The 22,061-nt window shown below is 43.4% G+C and overlaps 1 protein-coding gene across 9 annotated transcripts in view; it reads left to right on the top strand.

The window, feature by feature from the left end:
* SIPA1 (signal-induced proliferation-associated 1) overlaps nt 1–22,061 on the top strand; it is a 111,302-nt gene that overhangs the window by 68,315 nt on the left and 20,926 nt on the right. For all 9 annotated transcript variants that reach the window (XM_056527454.1, XM_056527453.1, XM_056527459.1 and 6 more), the window contains exons 6-11: nt 32–135; nt 3,366–4,163; nt 11,945–12,219; nt 12,299–12,466; nt 14,246–14,312; nt 16,311–16,392. In XM_056527454.1, the coding sequence (XP_056383429.1) occupies nt 32–135; nt 3,366–4,163; nt 11,945–12,219; nt 12,299–12,466; nt 14,246–14,312; nt 16,311–16,392 (1,494 nt within the window). The remainder of the gene's footprint in view (nt 1–31; nt 136–3,365; nt 4,164–11,944; nt 12,220–12,298; nt 12,467–14,245; nt 14,313–16,310; nt 16,393–22,061) is intronic.

Here is a 22,061-nt window from a genome sequence, read left to right as displayed (position 1 = left end):
CTTCCACTAATTGGATTTCCCTTGTCCACAGCTGACAGTACAGGCACGCACTCTCTCTACACCCGCTACCAGGACTACGAGATCATGTTCCATGTTTCAACAATGCTTCCATTTACTGCAAGCAACAGTCAGCAGGTAGGCGGAAATCACTGACAGCTTGTTTGTATAATAGGGGACATTTAAAAAAATTTTTACAATTATATTAATATGTTATACACGTATACTCTTCAAAGCAGATAGCAATCCGGCACTGTCTATAATAAACAGATCACCGCAGGTTTGTTGCAGTTACAACTCACGGGCGCAGCCTGTGTTGTATAGCGACATGTGGCTCCGGTATGTGATATAGGTGGTGCTCACAAATAATCCACAGTACTTCAACAAACTCTCAATGAGAAAGAACTTTGGCGCACTCATCTGGTTCGCACTTGCTTGAGCCAAGAAATGTCTTTATTGAATGTAGTCAATGAACATATTGCAGGGAGGTGGAGAGATGGTACGGGAACGGGTGGGTTCAGCGGGTGGGCGACGACCCGTATCGCGCTCGCCACGGGGCCTGACGAAGCGTGAGGATATGGACCGTCGCCCACCGGCATAACCCATCCGTTCTAATACTAGCTCCCCACCTCCCTGCAAAATGTACATTGACTACATTCAATAAAGACGTTTCTTGGCTCAAGTGCGAACCAGGTGAATGCTCCGAAGTTCTTTCTCATTGAGAATATTTAATTATACATTCTTACCACATTTTCAAAGCTCAATTATGTTGCCATTAAAGGGGTACTCCGGTGGAAAACTTTTTTTTTTTTTAAATCAACTGGTGCCAGAAAGTTGAACAGATTCGTAAATTAGGAAGAAAAAGTGCAGGAGCCAACGGTATAATAAACTTCACCTTTATTCGTAATCCAGGAGGAGGTTTTATCGTTTGTATTTTGAGACACCATGTTGAAGTTTTATATGGATTACGAATAAAGGTGAAGTTTATTACACCGCTGGCTCCTGCACTTTTTCTTCCTGAATTGGAGGTCTTCTTACCATGCGGAGGATCGGGTGAGCTGACAATCCTTGTTACTATAAATTTGTAAGATTTGTAAATTGCTTCTGTTAAAAAATCTTAATCCTTCCAGTACATATTAGCTGCTGAATACTACAGAGGAAATTCTTTTCTTTTTGGAACACAGTGCTCTCTGCTGACATCTCTGTCCATTTTAAGAACTGTCCAGAGTAGGAGAAAATCCCCATAGCAAACATATGCTGCTCTGGACAGTTCCTAAAATCGACAGAGATGTCAGCAGAGAGCACTGTGGTCATGATGTCAGCAGAGAGCTCTGTGTTCCAAAAAGAAAAAAGAATTTCCTTTGTAGTATTCAGCAGCTAATAAGTACTGGAAGGATTAAGATTTTTTAATAGAAGTAATTTACAAATCTGTTTATCTTTCTGGCACCAGTTGATTTAAGGAAAAAAAAAGTTTTCCACCAGAGTACCCTTTTAATGCCTTAAAAATTACTTTTTCCCATTTGCCCCAAAATGTGGTCTGAAATGAAAAATCCCCCCCCCCCCCCCCCCAAAATAAATAAATGCAAATCGCATGTAAGATATTTCTGTGTTGTGTATTATTACCACATGCATTTCAGGTGCATTTTTACTGAACATGGCAATAAAAATGGCGTGTTTTACCGCGATTTACACAATCATGGTAATATTGCACAATCTTCCCTAAGCCAAACATCCCTCCAGCTTAAATGAAGCCACACCAGATTATTTATTTTTAAAAGGTGTAAAAATATGCAAATATAGTTGGAAAATACATTTTAATATAATCTTTGTTGAAATATTACATGAAATATTAAATATAATAATTTAGAAATATAAGAAAAGACAGCGGCCAGAACTCACCATTCAGGGGTCTTTATTGAAGAATTCGGTGCACAGACAGGGTTGCGGCGGACGGGGAACAGAGGCAGAGGTCTCTAAATATAATAAGGTCTAGTCCTAAATGGGTGATGCCATCTAGGACATGTATGGCTTATCCTGTGGATTTGCCAAACATGTCTGAGTCTGATAGATGCCAGTCCCACCTTAAGAAGTCCCCCATTGGGAAAGTCAGTCACGACTTTCGAGATCAAGGGTCACTTTCATGCCTGGTTGTGGCCGCCAGAGATGGACTGTAAACCTAAAATAGTCACACAAGCTGTTTTACATAGTTTTCTAACTCCCATTAACTTAAAGGGGTACTCTGGTGGAAAAACATTTTTTTTAAATCAACTGGCACAAAAAAGTTAAACAGACTTATAAATTACTTCTATTTAAACATTTTAATCAGCTGCTGTATGCTCCAGAGGAAGTTCTTTTCCTTTTGAATTTATTTTCTGTCTGACCACAGTGCTCTCTGCTGACACCTCTGTCCATGTCAGGAACTGTCCAGAGCAGGAGCAAATCCCCATAGAAAACCTATCCTACCCTTGACAGTTCCTGATATGGACAGAGGTGTCAGCAGAGAGCACTGTGATCAGACAGAAAAGAAATTCAAAAAGAAAAGAACTTCCTCTGGAGCATATAGCAGCTGATAAGTACTGGAACGATGAAGATATTTAAATATAAGTAATTGACCAATCTGTTGGTCAAACTTTCTGGCACCAGTAAAAAATTGTTTCTCCACCGGAGCACCCCTTAAATAGCAGTTACCACTTTCCAATCCCTTTTGGTGGCTGCAACCATGTCAGAGGGCAGAGGGGGTTTTACAGCTCTTTATCTTGCGATAGGTGTGGGGCATAGAGTTGGGAACTGCATCTATCCTGTGGATATGCCAGAATTGGCCAAGATGGGAATACACTTTAAGTAGCATTGGGGAACCTGCAGTGAGATCACCTCATGTTCCAGTTCGGTGTTCTTGTTAGGGAGTGGTTAGTTCTATAACACGAACTAGGACTGTGTATTAAAGGGGTACTCTGCTGTAAACATCCAGCCGGGGGACCCACGCGATCTAGCATCTTATCCCCTATCCTTTGGATAGGGGATAAGATGTTTACAGCGGAGTGAGTTTAAATAAATTTGTGCAAGACATGTTTGTAACTGGGTGACTTACAATACCCATCTGACGAAGTTATACCTAACTGCAGGATAGGGGATAACAAGCTGATCGGTGGAGGTCCGACCCCTGAGACCTTCACCGATCACATGAATGGGGTCAAAATTCTCCCTAGGATGATTGCTGGGCTCTAACCTTTAAGCCCACACCTATCATCTGCAGATAAGGGATAGTTTTCTTAAATGGAAATACCGCTTTAAATAAAGGTTGTTTTTAGAAAACAATAAAGTTAGTTATTGTGAGCAAAACTAGTAATGTTTTTTTTCTATCTTTGTAGTTACTTCGGAAGAGACACATTGGTAATGACATTGTGACGATTGTCTTCCAAGAACCCGGCGCCCTCCCATTTACTCCACAGACTATTCGATCCCATTTCCAGCATGTATTCATTGTGGTTCATGTTCACAATCCATGTACTAGCCATACCAGCTACAGTGTTGCCGTTACTCGCACTGCAGACACACCGCCCTTTGGGCCTCCTATGCCAATGACTAGATTCCGACGATCTCCTGAACTCAGAGACTTTTTGCTTTCCAAAGCCGTAAATGGTGAGAATGCAGCTGAACGTGGAGGCAAATTTCTAGCCATGGCTACAAGAACCAGGGAAGAATACTTAAGAGACTTGGCTCGAGATCATGTTACTACCACAACTTTGGAGTCATGCTCCTCTAAACTAGCCATTTTGGGTCTATCCAAGAAAAGGGATCGAGCAGGTAGCACTGGCACTGGGGACAAAGGGGGAAAAGGAACTCGTTGGGCGTACAGTGTTCCTCCAGAATTCCACAGTTCCGGTGCCTTAGTGTGGACGGTTAAATCTGTGAGTGTCTCCATTCCAGAAAATATTTACATGCTGGGGATATCTTCCGAGATGCTGGTGTTAGTTGACCCGAAAAAGGAGCGCGAGGGAGCAGTCAGCTTTCACTGCTCGTGCAGGGATGTTCTTGGGTGGACTTATTCTTCTAAAGGGGGATTGGACCTTTACTATGGTCGGGCAGGAAGATTAACCATTTGCCCGATTGCAAGCAATGAGACAGAAGTGGAAAATGAAATTAACCACATTGTCAAGAGGTTGCAGGTAAGAACGCATGTTTATGGATAGCAGAACAATGAAATAAAAGCTAGGGTTCTGTTACAGCTTGTATATACTGAATGTAAGTTAGAATAGCACAGTATTTAACACTTTAAAGACTTTAATAGTAACATTTTATCTAGTGTGAAGGCATTAATTTATATTGGTTATATAAAGAACAGATTAAAAGAAAAATAGGTGTTAGTTTGGAGTGGAAACCAGGAGTTTTCCTGTTTGGTCTAATCCCTCACCTACATGTGGCCAAAAAGAAGTTGATCTTGAATGCATTGAGTACAGGGAGGTTGATTATAATGAGGAAATGGATTTCTAACAAAAACCCGAGTAGCCTAGAATGGAAACAAGAGTTGCAAATGGTTAAAGGTTTTGAAAAGGTTAAAAGCAAAAAGTCTGAAAAAATGTTTGATACATGGAAGAAAAAGTGGGGTCTATGGGACACTGATAATTAGGATGATTCCGGAATTTCCAGAGAGAGGTGCGGATAAGCAGAGATTTTTCCAATTATTATTATTTTTTCCTGTCATTGTGGGTGGAGGGTGGGGTGCGTTATAATAGGACCAAATAAATGCATATGTATTTGTAACTTGTTGTATTGTATTTGTAAGAACTTTTCTGTAAGCGTTGAATAAAAATAATGTTAATATAAAAAAAATATTGGTTATATAGTTAAAGGAGATATCCAGTGGTGAACAACTTATCCCCTATCCTAAGGATAGGGGATAAGTTGCAGATCGAGGGGGTCCGACCGCTGGGGCCCCCCACGATCTCCTGTACGGGGCCCCAACAGCCCGTGGGAAGGGGGCGTGTCGACCCCCGCACGAAGCGGCGGCTGACACGCCCCCTCAATACAACTCTATGGCAGAGCCGGAGCGCTGCCTTCGGCATTCTCCGGCTCTGCCATAGTGATGTATTGAGGGGGCGTGTCGGCCGCCACTTCGTGCTGTGGTCGACACCCGCTATCTGGCCGGAGAGCCTGGCCCCCGTACAGAGAGATCGCAGGGGGCCCCAGCGGTCGGACCCCCCGCGATCTCAAACTTATCCCCTATCCTTAGGATAGGGGATAAGTTTTTCACCACTGGACTACCCCTTTAAAGAAAATTTCCAGGACTTTTTCATTGATGGGCTATACTCTGGATAGGCCATTAGTATCTGATCGATAGGGGTCAAACTCCTGGCATCACCTACAATCAGCTGTTTGCCAGAACCGTCACACCGATATACACAGTGGATGGAGCTAGGAGATGACAGCTCCATACATTGTGTAGTGGTCATGTTGGGTTACTGCAGCTCAGTTCACATCTGAAGATACGGATGGCCTCTACTGGGAATAGGCTATCATTGAAAAAGTCCTGGTCCCGCTCTCGGCTGCGGCACCCCAGTCATCTGGTGCACTGAGCATAGACTTGCATTGAGGGGGTGTGACCGTGACGTCACGGCCATGCCCCTCATGACATCACGGTCACACCCCTTCATCGCCGTTGCTGCACCCGACGCTCTAAACGAACGCCTGGTGCAGCAGGCAGATCGCATGGGGCTCAGCGGCAGGACCCCTTCAATCAGATATCTGTTCCCCTATCCTTTGCATAGGGGATAAGATGTCTAGGGACGGAGTACCCCTTTAAGCCAGTGGAGTGAATAAAAGTTCATATAGGCTTATGCCTTGTGCATTTGGTCATATTAAGTATCACGTTATGTGCTGTGAAGAATGGTGAGAAGGTGTCCATAGCTTGCTATGGGCCATACTGGACTAGAGCCACTGGTTGTTTGTGTAAGCACATAGAATTTTTATTACTTATGAATTGTGAGATTTCACATAGACAAACTGCTTTATTCTGAATAAGCGATAATTTTGTTATCTGTGCTATTGATGTATTGAACCAAGTACCTGTGTGATCATCACATTATCACAAGTTTATAATCTCTAACTCCAAATGCTAAGTATTTGAAATAACATAAAATAATAACAATAATAAACCTGTATGTCGTCATAGGCCTAGAATCACCACCAAACCCGTCCCCTATACAATACATATACACTGTATTTTCCACTCCTCTCTGTGTTGATTATGGGAAAGCATCAGATATTTTTTTTTTCTAGGAAACAACTTCTTTACAAATGTAGAAATCAGGAAATTTGTCTCATAAAAACAGGAAATACATTTCAGGAAGTGAGCCTATTATAATGCAGGATAGTCATTGTTAAAGGAATGTATTGTCGAATCAATGCTAAAAATGCTGCAGTTATCAATCCGGATGTTCTCCTGTAGGCCATACAGATACTTGTTATATCCGAAATGGGTCAGGATGCAAAACATTCCCATTTCTTCATCGCTTCATAGACTTTAGAAGGGCATAAGAAATATTTGTAAAATCACGATTTAATCAAGAATATATACCGTATTTTTCGCCATATAAGATGCTCCGGCATATAAGACGCACCCAATTTTAAAGGGTGAAAATCTAGCAAAAAAAGATTCTGAAACTTCAACCTGCGGACCTCCAGATGTTGCAAAACTACAACTCCTGGCATGCCAGGAGTTGTAGTTTTGCAACATCTGGAGGTCCGCAGGTTGAAGACCACTGGAGGAGGTAATACTCACGTGTCCCCGCTGCTCCGGACCCGTCACCGCTGCCCTGGATGTCGCCCTCCATCGCTGTCGCCGCGACCCCGGGGTGTCTCCGTCGCTCCAGAACGTCTCTGCTGCCGGGTATCCTCGCTCTCCGTCGCCGCCATCACGTCGCGACGACGTGATGACGACGAAGGAGAGCACCGGCCATGCAGGGGATCCCGGCACGGAGCAGACACCGAGGAGGCAGGTAAGGTCCCTCCCACCGCGGCGGTCCCAAACAGCCCGACTGAGCAGCCGGGTTAGTGTCACTTTCGCTTCAGACGCGGCGGTCAGCTTTGTTTACCGCGTCTGAAGGGTTAATACAGGGCATCACCGCGATCGGTGATGTCCTGTATTAGCCGCGGGTCCCGGCCGTTGATGGCCACAGGGACCGCCGCGATAGGACAGGGTTTTAATGTGTATTTGCCATATAAGACGCACCAACTTTCCCCCCCCCCCCCCCCAGTTTTGGAGAAGAAAAAGTGCGTCTTATACGGTGAAAAATACGGGTATAACAGAAAAGACATATATCTTCAATAAATTGTAATTTTATTTATTAGGAGTGACCAGATCTACATGTACAAACACTTCCTTTTTTTCTCTTTCATTATATTTATTTTATTCCTTTTTTATTCATATATTTATAATACTTTATTCTCTAATGCAGATACTAACTAGTGTACATTATTAAACAATCATATCGATTTATTTACATATTTATTTTGTTTGTTTATTTATGTACATATTTATTATATATGAATGCATGCTTTAAATTAATTAATTACCCATGAATTCATTTATTAACAACTTAATTAATCCAATCATTTATGTATAACTTATATACGACATAAATAAGAACTAGTCTATCCTACTCTCCTATTTACATTTGCGATTCTCATCAAATATTTTTTTTTTTGTTAATTTCGGTCAAAACTAAATTTGCAGTGGAATTTCGAAGTGCAATGTCATCATTTCACATGGAATCTACATCAAGAATTGATTTGTCAGTTCTTAAAGCAAAATTGCACATGGTTGCAGATTACCTATTGAAATTAATGGAACTTGGACTCCTTGAAGATTTCATGCAGATTTTGAGGCAGAGTCTGCATGGAAATTCATTTGGTGTCCGCCTCAAATATACCCTTAAAATTCTAAATATTAGTCTAGATATTGTAGGTCAATGTGGTAAATTATCATTTCGGACTAAAAAATGTTTTGGAGACTGATGTTGATGGTGGAAACCCTTAATTTATTTTTTATTTTTGGCTAATTGTACATTAAAGGGTATTCCAGCCTTATCCAATAGATAATGGGTCCTGCTGGGCGCCGCCTCTGAGACAAGCCTCTGAGACATGAATGGAGGCATCACGAGTGGGCATGGCCGTGACATCATGTCTCCGAAAATATAGACAAGGAGAGCGCTCCTAGTGTGATAACATATTATAAAGAGGAGATGGAAAAAAGCAAAAATGCTCACAGAGTATAGTTGTACTGCAACCAAGTACAACTATGGTGAAAGCGTGGGATAACCCTTCAACGGGCGAAGATCGGCAGCCGCTCCTGGCAACACAGGTGAAGCACTCAGACGGATCCCTCCAAGGAACAGCTCAGGATAAAAGCAGCGCACAAGACTTGAAAGGTAAAATGGTTTATTTACCCGGCATGCAACGCGTTTCGCTGGACAACCAGCTTCATCAGGCTGATGAAGCTGGTTGTCCAGCGAAACGCGTTGCATGCCGGGTAAATAAACCATTTTACCTTTGAAGTCTTGTGCGCTGCTTTTATCCTGGGCTGTTCCTTGGAGGGATCCGTCTGAGTGCTTCATCATGTCTCAGAGGCAGTGCCCGGCACAGAATGTCGGGGGCTGCACCAAGATCGCAGGGGTCCCAGTAGCGGGACCCCTGTGATCAGACATCTCATCCCCTATCTTTTGGATAGGGGATAAGATGTATAAGGCTGGAATACCCCTTTAACCTTCTCAAATGGTGTTTTTTCCTTGGAATATTTAAAAATATTTTTAAGTTGTTAGAAACCAAAGGTTTTAAATATGAAAATATACTCCTGAACATTGAAATTGCTACACCGAATAAAGCCATGGAATTATGGAAATCACAGGATTGGCTGACATGTTAATGATATGCAAATGACAAAAATTGAAAATAAAATATTCAAAGCAGTGTAATTATCAGCGCCATGAACAGAAAGACTCACACTTACATGTCTTAGAATGCTATCAATGAGGTCATTAAAGGGTTACTCCACCCCTAGACATCTCATCCCCTATCCAAAAGACAGGGGATAAGATGTCTGATACCAGCTGAGACCCCCACGATCTCTGTGATGCACACAGCGTTCATTTAGAATGCTGGGTGCAGGCGGCGGGGGTTGTGACATCACAGCCACGCCTCTTCTGATGTCACACCACACCTCCTCAATGCAAGTCTACGGCCACCATGCCCTTCCCATAGACTTACATTGAGGGGGCGTGGTGTGAAAACACGAGGGGCGTGGCCGTGACGCCACGATCCCCCGCTGCCCGCGCCAAGCGTTCGGAACAAAATGTTAGCTCCAAGCGTTCAGAACATAATGGTTAGCTAAGGTATGTTCTACCACGCTGAATGCAGTTAGACATGCAAATCATCAAGACTGGTTGCTCTTTTGGAAATTGCTGACCAGTGATGCCCCAGATGTATTCAATGGTAGCACTTTTAGGCCACACAGGCTGTTCATAGTAGCATAAACAACATGCGGCCTGGTGTTGTGGCGTTGGGACACCACAAAGCAATGTAGTTTAATTCAATTTAAAAGAAATTCAATTTCCACAGCCAAATCAATGTAAAACTGAGCTGATAATGTACCTGGAATAAGGCCTAGAGGGGTCCAGTACTGTACATTATGCCACCCACACCATAATCCTGGAAGTAAGACCCGTGTGATGTTCCCTTGTAAAGGCCTTTCCGTAGTGTTGCCTCCCTTGTCTCTAGACCAATATCTAATTGTCATGGCATCCAAAACAAAGATGGGTCTCATTGCTGAAGAGGATAGCCCTCCATTCCAGCCTTCTTTGCTGTCTTGCTCTGCACCATGCCTTTGAGAATGGTGTTGTGAAGTCTACTTGCCACTCTTCTGATCTGGCATCTGTGCAGAAGATCTCTGTGCACCTCTGTATGTCATTTAAATTGGCTGAATATAGAAAAGATGCAGATGTATACTACCCGGCACTTCAAGGCTGTATAACACTCGTTACAAATGGAGCATATTGCACCGAGTATAGCTGAGGCAACACATACTGCTGAGGTTCGGTGGTGCAAGGTAGAAGGGCACAAAACGCTTTGCCTAAACCCATGCAAAGAAAGCACAGCACTCACCGGAAAACCCGTGCAGACTTTCTTTATTCCATGTGAGAAAGAAGATGAGTGAACACGGCCATACCGAGCAGGCGGCTGAGACGCCGATGGCGTCTCAGCTGCCTGCTCAGTATGGCCTTGTTCACTTATCTTCTTTCTCGCATCGGTATGAAGAAAATATGGACTTTCCGGTGAGTGCAGTGCGTTCTTTGTATGGATTTAAATGTGTTGGTTGTGATAAACCGTGGACTCTTAGTTCAATGATTCTGTCCTTCTCAGTTTGTAACAATGGCGATAACATGTCATTAAAGGGGTACTCTGGCCCTAAGACATCTTATCCCTATCCAAAGGATAGGGGATAAGATGCCTGATCGTGAGGGTCCTGCCGCTGGGGAACCCCACAATCTTTCATGCAGCACCCCGCTATCATCAGCCTCCGGAGCGAACATCACTCCGGGTCTGATGAATCACGATCACGGGGCCGGAGTATCGTGACGTCACGCTCCGCCCCCTCAATGCAAGCCTATGGGAAGGAGACACAACGCCCCCTCCCATAGGCTTGCATTGAGGGGGCAGAGCGTGACGTGATGTCACCATTCTCCGCCCCCGTGATCGTGATTCATCAGACCCGGAGCGATGTTCGCTCCGGAGGCTGATGATAGTGGGGTGCTGCATGAAAGATTGCGGGGGTCCCCAGCGGCGGGACCCGCACGATCAGGCATCTCATCCGCTATCCTTTGGATAGGGGATAAGATGTCTTAGGGCCAGAGTACCCCTTTAAATAGGAGGCATCGCACAATCTTACTGTGTTGACTTGATCCGATTTCTGAGGTTTCCTGTGGTGGACAAGATTGCTTTGTCCCATATGCCACAGGTTGGTGCTAAGTGTGCAAAAATGTGATCATCTGCAGATCTTTGTGGCACCTTCTACGTCCTCAATTTGCATAACTTTACAGTTTTGTCCTTCTTGGTGTTGCAGTTTTATTGTTTAAAATATAAAGAAAATTACTGTTATGTGTAATAGTCTGGACACCATGGCCCAGATTTATCAAACTGTGTGAGAGAAAAAATGGAGTGATTTTCCCCACAGCGACCAATCACAGCTCAGCTAACGAGCTGAGGTAAAGTGAAAGCTGAGCTATGATTGGCTGCTGTGGGGAAAATCACTAAATTTTTCCTCTCACACTGTTTGATAAATCTGGGCCATGGCATATCTTTGTAGCAAGATTCTTCATTTACAATGCCACTGGACGTAAGAAATGTTAACAAACGGGGTACAAAGTTATAGGCAATGTTCACTGTGTCACTTTTTGAGTGTTGTGTGTCCACAGGATTGTTAGGATGCAGTAGCCCTTCTGGGTGTCCCTCCTGGCGGTCTAGGGGAGGTGTGTGTGGCCATTAGGTTCCGCACCTCCCTGCAAAAAACCTGGGTACTCCTGCATGGGCAGGGTACCAACTGTTAATGGCTCTGCGGGCAGATACCTTGGCTAACGCCAAGGGGGTTGCCCGGAGCATTTGTGGTCCCTTAGTAGCTTTGGTGAAAAGGGACATCAAACCTGGAAACTCACAGGTACCATTTGGTCTGGAGGCGAAGGGTAAGGTTTGTTGGGGGCCTCTCTCCTGTCGGAGGGCTTGCGATAGACCACATCCTTTGTGCATGTTTTTTTAGTGTAACACGAGAGCATGTTCCTCGGCTCTTAGATTAAAAGAATAAATAAAAAAATCATTAGGCAACAGACGTCCATATTAGATAAATTATTTGATTTACTGTTTGTATCGACTTCAGAAATTCCAGATGTATTTCCCTCTGTAGGTCGTCTCCGGTGGCTGTGAGACTCGTGAGATCCCTCTACTAAGGAATGGACTTGGACAGCTCGGATTCAATGCAGATTCTGGTGGTTTTGTGATAGAAGTGGAAAGATTCAGCATGGCAGAGACTGTAGGACTGTGTCCCGGGGCACGGCTTGTCGCAATCTGTGGTCATCCTTTCTGTTCACTGACCCCTGAGGATGTCCGTAACCTTTTCCTTCGCTCAAAAAAAGTAACAGTAACCACTCTGCCTCCTGATGAAGCAGGGAAGCCCCGCAGGTAAGTACTCTACAGTTGTAGATAGAGCCTAGTCGTGTTTACAAATATTACACGGGCACCAATGTTTGCTTATCCACAGGAGCTTCTCTGAGCTCTATGTAAAGTCAATGCAAGAACAGAGGATTATGAGACGCTCAGAGGGAGATATAGAGAAGGAAGACGTGATGGCAAGAAAGGCAGAAACTGCTCCAGAGACTAAGAACATCCTGCGCACCTTATCTGTTCAGGAAGAGAGGACAGAGTTCAGGTAATGCAGTATCTTTAAAGAGTAGCTCCCACCATGTATATCATTTTTTTCTGTCCCTACCTATTGCTAATCTATCCCTAACCCCCTCCCTGCTTTTAAAAATGTTTTCCTACCTTCTAAACAGATACTGTTATGCTGCTCACTATTGCTGAGCAGAAAGCCGACTTCCCCAGCAGGCGCCACATCAGTGATGCCTGCCGGGCACCGACTTCCGCCCTCATCTCATCTATGCTGTGCTCCTGTCGGGAGCGCGTATAGATGAGCGGCCAATAGCACGGCAGGCTGCTCTGGGGTCTTCTCCTCTCTGTTTAGCAGTTCATGTGCTACCCAGGGAGGAGGAGTATAGAAGAATCGCCGACCTGCCGTGCATGAAATCCCTGCCGGGGTGGGGATGGGCTGCGTGCGAGGCCAGTGAGCCAATGCGCGCAGCCCCGACATTCACAGTGCTCGCTCCCGCCTGTCTCATTGACAGGCAGGGAGCGATCGCAGGCTGACTGAATTTGGACCGATTGCCTGGCCGCTAGGAGGGAGACCCCTAGTGGCCAGATTTCAAATAGAAAATACAATATTTTAAACACAAAAAAAAAATTTGATGTATATTAGAGATAGGTTGTAGTACATAAGTACTACAACATATCAAAAAATAAAGTTCATGACAGTGCCCATTTAAGGGGTTAACCAAGACTTAAAATGTATAGGGTCAGTTTTAGGGTTGCCACCTTTCTTGCCAAAAAAATACCGGCCATAATAATTTGCATATTTAATTATAGATGTGTAACATTACAGGATACACACATGTGGGGGAAATTTTGTCCTATTCTGACCCCTATAACTTTTTTTTTTATTTTTCCTTATACGTGGCTGTATGAGGGATCATTTTTTGCACCCCGATCTGTAGTTTTTAAAGGTACCATTTTTGTTTTGATGTGACTTTTTTTTTATCAGCAAATACGTTAGTTGCAGTTAGTTACTAACTACAACTCCCAGCATGCCCTGATACAGCCTGTGGGTCAGCAGCTGTCCCAAATGAAAACTACAACTCCCAGCATGTTGGACTATATAGTAGTATATAGTATAGGTCAGTGTTTCCCAACCAGAAGTGCCTCCAGCTGTTGCAAAATTACAACTCCCAGCATGCCCGGACAGACGTTGGCTTTCCAGGCATGCTGGGAGTTGTAGTTTTGCATGCTGCTGGGATGCTGGGAGTTGTAGTTTTGCAACAGATGGAGACGTTGGGAAACACTGATGTATACTATATACAACTATATATAGTCCACCATGCTGGGAGTTGTAGTTTTGCAACAGCTGGAGGCACTCTGGTTGGGAAACACTGGTATAGCATATGGTGCAACAAGTTGGAGGATTGGTTGGATAAATACCGGCCATTGGTATTTTTTATATTAAAAATGGCCAAAATACCGTCTGTGCCGGTAAAATACCTGCCAGGTGGCAACCCTAGACACTTTATACATGTGGTTCATGTCAGGAGGATTTTCCAGTGGTTACCTACAACATATGCCACTTTATAGACAAACCGTGGTATATTATATACACCAATAGGCCCCTATGATATATAGCACACGTTATCTGAACCTGAAGGACACTTGAATGTCATGTTAAAAGAAAATGATCACAGGATAAAGAACCGCACTGCAACCCCCATTGGTTCACTGTCTGTTATTCCTGTCATCACACTGAGGTGTATTGTGGGAAATGTAGAAGACGTGTAAATTATTTTATAGTTTGGGTCAATACGTTTTTTTTGTTTTTTTTTCTAAGGTTCAACAAAGCTGATTTGGCTCCACCTGATATTATTCCTCAACCAGATCCGTCAAGAGATGATGTGGTAAGATATATTTTATGCTACAATTCACTGGTCTATTTCAATAAATGTTAATTAATTGATTAGTTAATTAATGTTAATGTTATTAAGCTGCAGCTTGGTTTACACCGATCAGACATAACACTTAAAAAGGGGTACTCCGGTGGAAAACATTTTTTTTTTAAATCAACTTGTGCCAGAAAGTTAAACAGATTCGTAAATTACTTCTATTAAAAAATCTTAATCCTTCCAGTACTTTTTGGGGGCTGTATACTAAAGAGGAAATGCTTTTCTTTTTGGATTTCTCTTCTGTCATGACTACAGTGCCCTCTGCTGACCTCTGTTGTCCATTTTTGGAACTGTCCAGAGCAGGAGAAAATCCCCATAGCAAACATATGCTGCTCTGGACAGTTCCTAAAAGGGACAGCAGAGGTCAGCAGAGAGCACTGTGGTCGTGACAGAAGAGAAATCCAAAAAGAAAAATATTTCCTCTGTAGTATACAGCCCCTAAAAAGTACTGGAAAGATGAAGATTTTTTAATAGAAGTAATTTACAAATCTGTTTAACTTTCTGGCATCAGTTGATATAAAAAAAATGTTTTCCACAGGAGTACCCCTTTAAACCACTGTGAGGGGAAGCGACTAAAATGGATTATCTCGTAACATTGGTATCTGTCAGGTGGGGTGGATATCTTGGGCAGCAACCAATAGTCTTCTTGAAATTGATGGTATTTACAGTAAATTGGCTCGTAGAGAACCTCCCAGTTCGGCTGTTGATTACTTTAGTCTGCGTAAATTAGTCCAGCTTTCCAAGGGCTCTGGTTGCCTAGAAAAGTCTGGGATGACAGTCTTAGGTCTCCTAGGTCTGGATCCACCTTTTCCAGGCAACTGGAGCCCTGGGAAAGCTGAGCTAATTTACGCAGACTAAAGTAATCAACAGCCGAACTGGGAGGTTCTCTACGAGCCAATTTACTGTAAGTTCGCTCAACTCTAATTGATGGGTTAGAAGTAGGAAAAACAGGCAAGTGTAAGGATCTAGACAACTGGTTCAGAAGCTCTTCAAAACTGCAGGTCTTGTGGGGTGTTCCTGGTATGCAATTGTTAGCAACAGGGTCTTGGGCACCCAAGACTTAAAAAGGTCATCAAGTGGCTCGGGGGTTTCAAAAGTATGCCCTTTTCTGTACTATATAGCAAAAAAAAATATTACTTACCTCCAGCACTCCCGTGATGCCTTCAGTGTACTGCTCCGGTCCCCCACATCGACCCTCTTTCTGAGCCGCAATGTGACTATGGGCCCAGGAAGCAATAGGGCTTAAAGGGGTACTCCACTGGCCAGCGTTTGGAAGTAAATGTTCCAAACGCTGTTTTGTGGCCGTGAAGTCATGAGGGGCGTGGCCGACCCCCGCAGCGCGAAAACAGCGTTCTTAACATTTACTTCCGAACGCTGGCCAGTGGAGAACCCCTTTAAAGGGGTACTCCACCCCTAGACATCTTATCCCCTATCCAAAGGATAGGGGATAAGATGTCTGATCGCGGGGGTCCTGCCACTGGGGACCCCCGCAATATAGCATGCGGCACCCACCTGTTTCTTGTCTGGAAGCGCTGGAGGGTCTGGGTCCCGACCATGGGAACGGAAGTCCGTGACGTCACAACTCCACCCCTGTTTGACGTCACGCCCCGTCCCCTCAATGCAAGTCTATGGGAGGGGGCGTGACAGCCGTCACGCCCCCTCCCATAGACTTGCATTGAGGGGACAGGTCGTGATGTCACACGGCGGGACCCCCGCGATCAGACATCTTATCCCCTATCCTTTGGATAGGGGATAAGATATCTAGGGGTGGAGTAACCCTTTAATTCCTGTGGCTAGCCAAATGTTATGACTGATCGGTGTATGTACTGGTGACAATAGCACTGGAAGTATTCCATTATGTAATCTTCATTTCTACAGTCAGGATAATGTAGAACAGTCATTTATTATATAAATGTCATGTAAAAGTATATAAAAGTGACTTTGATTTCCTAGATGATGGATGACACTTTCGAGGAGCCTCAGGCAGAGTCAGATATGCTTGAAGAAACCTCTACTCAGGAACACACCAAAAACAGTAAAGTCAATCTATATTATGAAATTCTTCTTCTTTATATCAACATAGAATATTTGATATGATAATTTAGTCATTTTTCTTTATTTTTTACTGTTTTATTGTCGTGAGACGCCTCGCCTTTAGTTAGTTACTGTAGATTTCTGGTTTTACAGAAGCCATGATGAATATGACAGATCTCCATCTTCTCCATTCACGATATGAAGCATGACCTGGCCTATAAATGCCAGTTAGGTGGTTTTCTTAAATTCTCAAAGATAAATTAGCCCCCCAGACTTGTGCTAAGCATCTGTCACCAACCTGCTGTGTACTAGCGATGACCAATACCAAGTGCTTTTCAGCTTGCTGTATATGAGGCCATATATGTATATGAGGCCGTATATGTATATGATGCTGTATATATACAAGAGTGCCCACGCTGACTCTTGTGTACCACCCTAGTGTGCCAACAAAGAGCTCATGAGCACCAGAAAACCATGAAGCAATGGAAGGTGGAATGGTCTGAATTATCATATTTTCTTTCACATAATCTGGATGACAGGGTTCATGAAGACATGACTTATAAGACACCAAATGCCAGTAAGGTGGTCTTCTCAAACAGATACATTAGTTCCCCCCCCCCCCCCAAAACCCATGCTAAGCACCTGTCACCAACCTGCTTTGTACGAGCGATGACGACAGATGGGTCCTCTTCTTTGTGAAGGAGGTATTAGTTTGGCTAGTCTTGTTTCAAGGTTCTTTTATGGGGTAAACATTGACTTACCTCCATATAGATGGAATTAGTGAACCACATACCGGTCAGTTAGCCTTCCATCAGATATCAGCTATTTAAAAAGTACCTGTCATAACAAAAAAAAAATTATATTTTGTTAATTAATGTATTAGAAACAACTTTCTAATACCATGTCATTAAATTTTATTTATATTTATATATTTATTTTGACTTCTAAAAACTGACCACTAGGGGTCTCCCTACATGTCCTGGCTGCAAGTCTCTCATAGAGTTCAGACTCATGCATGAGTCCTAACTCTCATAGTGCGGCCTAGACATTGACGAGCACAATCATACAGACGGGAGCGAGCGCTGTGCACGCTGCATGGTGCCCCTCAGCTACACTGAACACTGCCTGCAATGAACAAGCTTTGAAAGAAGATTATGAGGGAAATACTGGGCAGAAATTAAAAAGGAAAGTCATGATCAGCCCACTGAGCTAGTCAGGAGTTAAATTAACCTCATTTAGATGCCGCAATCAACTTTTATCACGGCATCTAAAGGGTTAATGCCGGACATCAGCCCAATCGGCGATGTCCGGCATTAGCCGTGGGTCTCGGTTGCTTATAGCAACCGGGACCCACCGAGTATGATGCACGCTCACCTGCTTGAGCGCACAACATACCTCAGGGGCCCGCAATGGACGTACATTCACATCCATTTGCGGCAAGGGGTTAAGGACCCTTTCACACTACCGTCATGTTCCTGCCTTCTGACACCCTTTATTCTGCAAAAACAGGTCATGAAAAAATAGATACAATAACTGAATATAACGGATGACCAATCTCCGCTATTTTAACGGGCAATATGTCAAAATAGCCGACATGTTCCATCCTTTATCAACGTTATTCCATCCGTCATGCACCATTTTAGTCTGTTATTTTATGTTCATTTTAACCTCTTCTGGTTATGATGCTGTACTGAGCATGCTCAGCAGCAGTAACGGATCATAACGGAAGGTGAAAATAACGGGCGCTAATGGATGTTCTTTGTGAATATCCGTCATAGACTTCAATGTTAAAATTTTAATGTCCGTTATTCCACCGTTATTTTTGACGGGACAAAAATTAGTGCATGCTCCGTTATATCAAAAATAACAGACGTGACTCATAATGGGACATAACTGGTGCTAAAGGATGGTCAAAAAATCCCATTGACATGAATGGGATTTTTTGTTGGCCGTTTTATGGCCTTTTTGATGGGAGTTTTTGCAGGAGCATAATGGTAGTGTGAAATGGGCCTTAGGCGGATACAATACTAAAGCGTGCTACAGTGTCCTGTCAGAAGTGATTACAGCCTTATTGAGAAGTTACAGTGTGAACAGAGCTTTAGCGATAAGGATATATGACATAGGAATAGTGCTACATTAAAGGGGTTATCCAGGATCAGAAAAACAGAGCTGATTTCTTCCAAAAGCAGCACTACACCCGTCTTCAGGTTGTGTATGTGATTTTGCACCTCAGTTCTGTTGAAGTGAATGGAGACAAATTGAAATACCACACACAACATAAGGACAGTTCTAGTACTGTTTTTGCTTTTATATTCTGGGTTAACCCCTTCAATGCACAACATGTATCCATGAGTTAAAGGGGTTATCCAGGAAAAAACTTTTATATATATATATACCGTATTTATCGGGGTATACCACGCACCGGCCTATAACACGCACCCTCATTTTACCAAGGATATTTGGGTAAAAAAAGTTTTTTACCCAAATATCCATGGTAAAACGAGGGTGCGTGTGTGCGCGTGTATACCCCGATACACCCCCAGGAAAGGCAGGGGGAGAGAGGCCGTCACTGCCCGCTTCTCTCCCCCTGCCTTTCCTGGGGTCTAGAGCGCTGCTGTCGGCCCTTCTCACCCCCTGGCTATCGGCGCCGCTGCCCGTTCTGTCCCCCTGACTATCGGTGCCGGTGCCGATAGCCAGGGGGAGAGAAGCGGCGCCGACAGCCAGGGGAAGAGAAGGGGCAGCGGCACCCATTGCCGGCGCCGCTGCCCCGTTGGCTCCCCCCATCCCCGGTGGCATAATTACCTGAGTCGGGTCCGCGCTGCTCCAGGCCTCCGGCGTGCGTCCCCTGCGTCGTTGCTATGCACGGCGCGGCGCACTGACATCATGCGCCGCGCCGTTCAGCGCATAGCAACGACGCCGGGGACGCACGCCGGAGGCCTGCAGCAGCGCGGACCCGACTCGGGTAATTATGCCACCGGGGATGGGGGGAGGCAACGGGGCAGCGGCGTCGGCAATGGGTGCCGCTGCCCCTTCTCTCCCCCTGGCTGTCGATAGCCAGGGGGTGAGAAGGGCCGACAGCAGCACTCTAGACCCCAGGGAAGGCAGGGGGAGAGAAGCGGGCAGCGACGGCCTCTCTCACCCTGCCTTTCCTGGGGCGGTATCGGCGTATAACACGCACACAGACTTTAGGCTAAAAATTTTAGCCTAAAAAGTGCGTGTTATATGCCGATAAATACGGTGTATATATATATATATATATATATATATATATATATATATATATATATATATATATATATATATCAACTGGCTCCAGAAAGTGAAACAGATTTGTAAATTACTTCTATTAAAAAATCTTAATCCTTTCAGTACTTATGAGCTTCTGAAGTTAAGGTTGTTCCTTTCTGTCTAAGTGCTCGCTGATGACACGTGTCTCGGGAACCGCCCAGTTTAGAAGAAAATCCCCATAGCAAACTTCTTCTAAACTGGGCGGTTCCCGAGACACGTGTCATCAGAGAGCACTTAGACAGAAAAGAACAACCTTAACTTTAGAAGCTCATAAGTACTGAAAGGATTAAGGTTTTTTTAATAGAAGTAATTTACAAATCTGTTTAACTTTCTGGAGTCAGTTGATATATATGAAAAAAAGCTTTTTCCTGGATAACCCCTTTAAAGAGGTATTCTGGGATTTTTTTTTTATTTGACTTTGCTACAGGGGATGTAAAGTTAGTATAGTTTATAATATAGTGTCTGTACCTGTGTTTCATGGTGGTCTTGCAATTCTTCTGTGATTTTTGCCCCAATGTTTATTTTTAACAACATACAAAATGACTCAGGTCTCAGGTTTTCCCAGGTTCCAGTGCAGCACAAGACATCACTATCACTAGTAAGGTGTTCAGAAGGAGCCTGTCTTTGCTTCAATAGGTGGAGCGGCCACTGGGTGGGAGGGAGATAATCCTGCAAGAATTGTATTTTTGCAACAGCTGGACAGAAAATGGTGGTCTATTCATGGAAATGCTCAGAGGCGTGTTTCAATAGATGGGGCGGCTGATGTGTGGGAGGGACAAAAGTGACCTCACACTTACAAACCAGGAATCATGGGACTTGTAGTTTAAGAGAACAAACTCCAACTGGAAATAGCCAGTTCACAAAGAGATAGCCACAGTGTTATGGTAATCTCAAAACATATCCATTTAGCCCCAAGAAAAGCGCAGATCCTTCCTAAGTATGTCTATTACTGTCTGAAAGGTACATACTAAAATCACATTATGGTGGATAACCCCTTTAAGTGAATAGGACTAAATTTGTCATTTAACCTGGCCCGTGTCCTATGTCATACAACTTTGTTGCTAACTAAATCCTTTGAGTAGTAAAGAATGACTAGACACTTTTCCAACTAAACAGGCTTGACGTATTTCGACGGGTTACCCCCTTAGTCATAAGCATGCTTTCTGTACAGCAGTTTGTACAACATGTAAATCAGTGGTCTCAAACTGTGGCCCTCCAGATGTTGCAAAACGTCAACTCCCAGCATGCCCGGACAGCCAACGGCTGTCCGGGCATGCTGGGAGTTGACGTTTTGCAACATCTGGAGGGCCACAGTTTGAGACCACTGATGTCGTTAGTATGGGGATCCTATCTAAGCTAAAATAAATTCTGTAAACATAGAAATCAGGTCCTAATGATATAACATCATGTGCAAGTTATTAGATTAGTTAGTATTAGGTAAATAGTAAGTTAGTATTAGGCAAATACGTAAAGTCTCAAATGGTGACATCATTCTTATGTCAATAATAAAGAGAACTTTCAATGCTACTTTTGTGTTCTGTGAATACGGTCGTACATGCTTCCATTTAAATGGATAAGATTTGTTAGAATATTAACCCTTTAAGGACCAGGCCATTTTATACCTTTAGGACCGGAGCGTTTTTTGCAATTCTGACCACTGTCACTTTAAACATTAATAACTCTGGAATGCTTTTAGTTATCATTCTGATTCCGAGATTGTTTTTTCGTGACATATTCTACTTTAACTTAGTGGTAAAATTTTATGGTAACTTGCATCCTTTCTTGGTGAAAAATCACCAAATTTGATGAAAAAAATGAAAATTTTGCATTTTTCTAACTTTGAAGTCTCTGCTTGTAAGGAAAATGGATATTCAAATTATATATTTTTTGGGTTCACATATACAATATGTCCACTTTATGTTTGCATCATAAAATTTATGAGTTTTTACTCTTGGAAGACACCAGAGGGCTTCGAAGTTCAGCAGCAATTTTGAAATTTTTCACAACATTTTCAAACTCACTATTTTTCAGGGACCAGTTCAGTTTTGAAGTGGATTTGAAGGGTCTTCATATTAGAAATACCCCATAAAAGACCCCATTATAAAAACTACACCCCCCAAAGTATTCAAAATGACATTCAGTAAGTGTATTAACCCTTTAGGTGTTTCACAGGAATAGCAGCAAAGTGAAGGAGAAAATTCAAAATCTTCATTTTTTACACTCGCATGTTCTTGTAGACCCAATTTTAGAATTTTTGCAAGGGGTAAAAAGGAGAAAATTTTTACTTGTATTTGAAACCCAATTTCTCTCGAGTAAGGACATACCTCATATGTCTATGTTAATTGTTCGGCGGGCGCAGTAGAGGGCTCAGAAGGGAAGGAG

This window comes from Hyla sarda, chromosome 6 (assembly GCF_029499605.1).
Source record: "Hyla sarda isolate aHylSar1 chromosome 6, aHylSar1.hap1, whole genome shotgun sequence".
NCBI lineage: Eukaryota > Metazoa > Chordata > Amphibia > Anura > Hylidae > Hyla > Hyla sarda.
The sequence above is the reverse complement of the archived record's forward strand: the minus strand, read 5'-3'. Positions and strand labels throughout refer to the sequence as shown.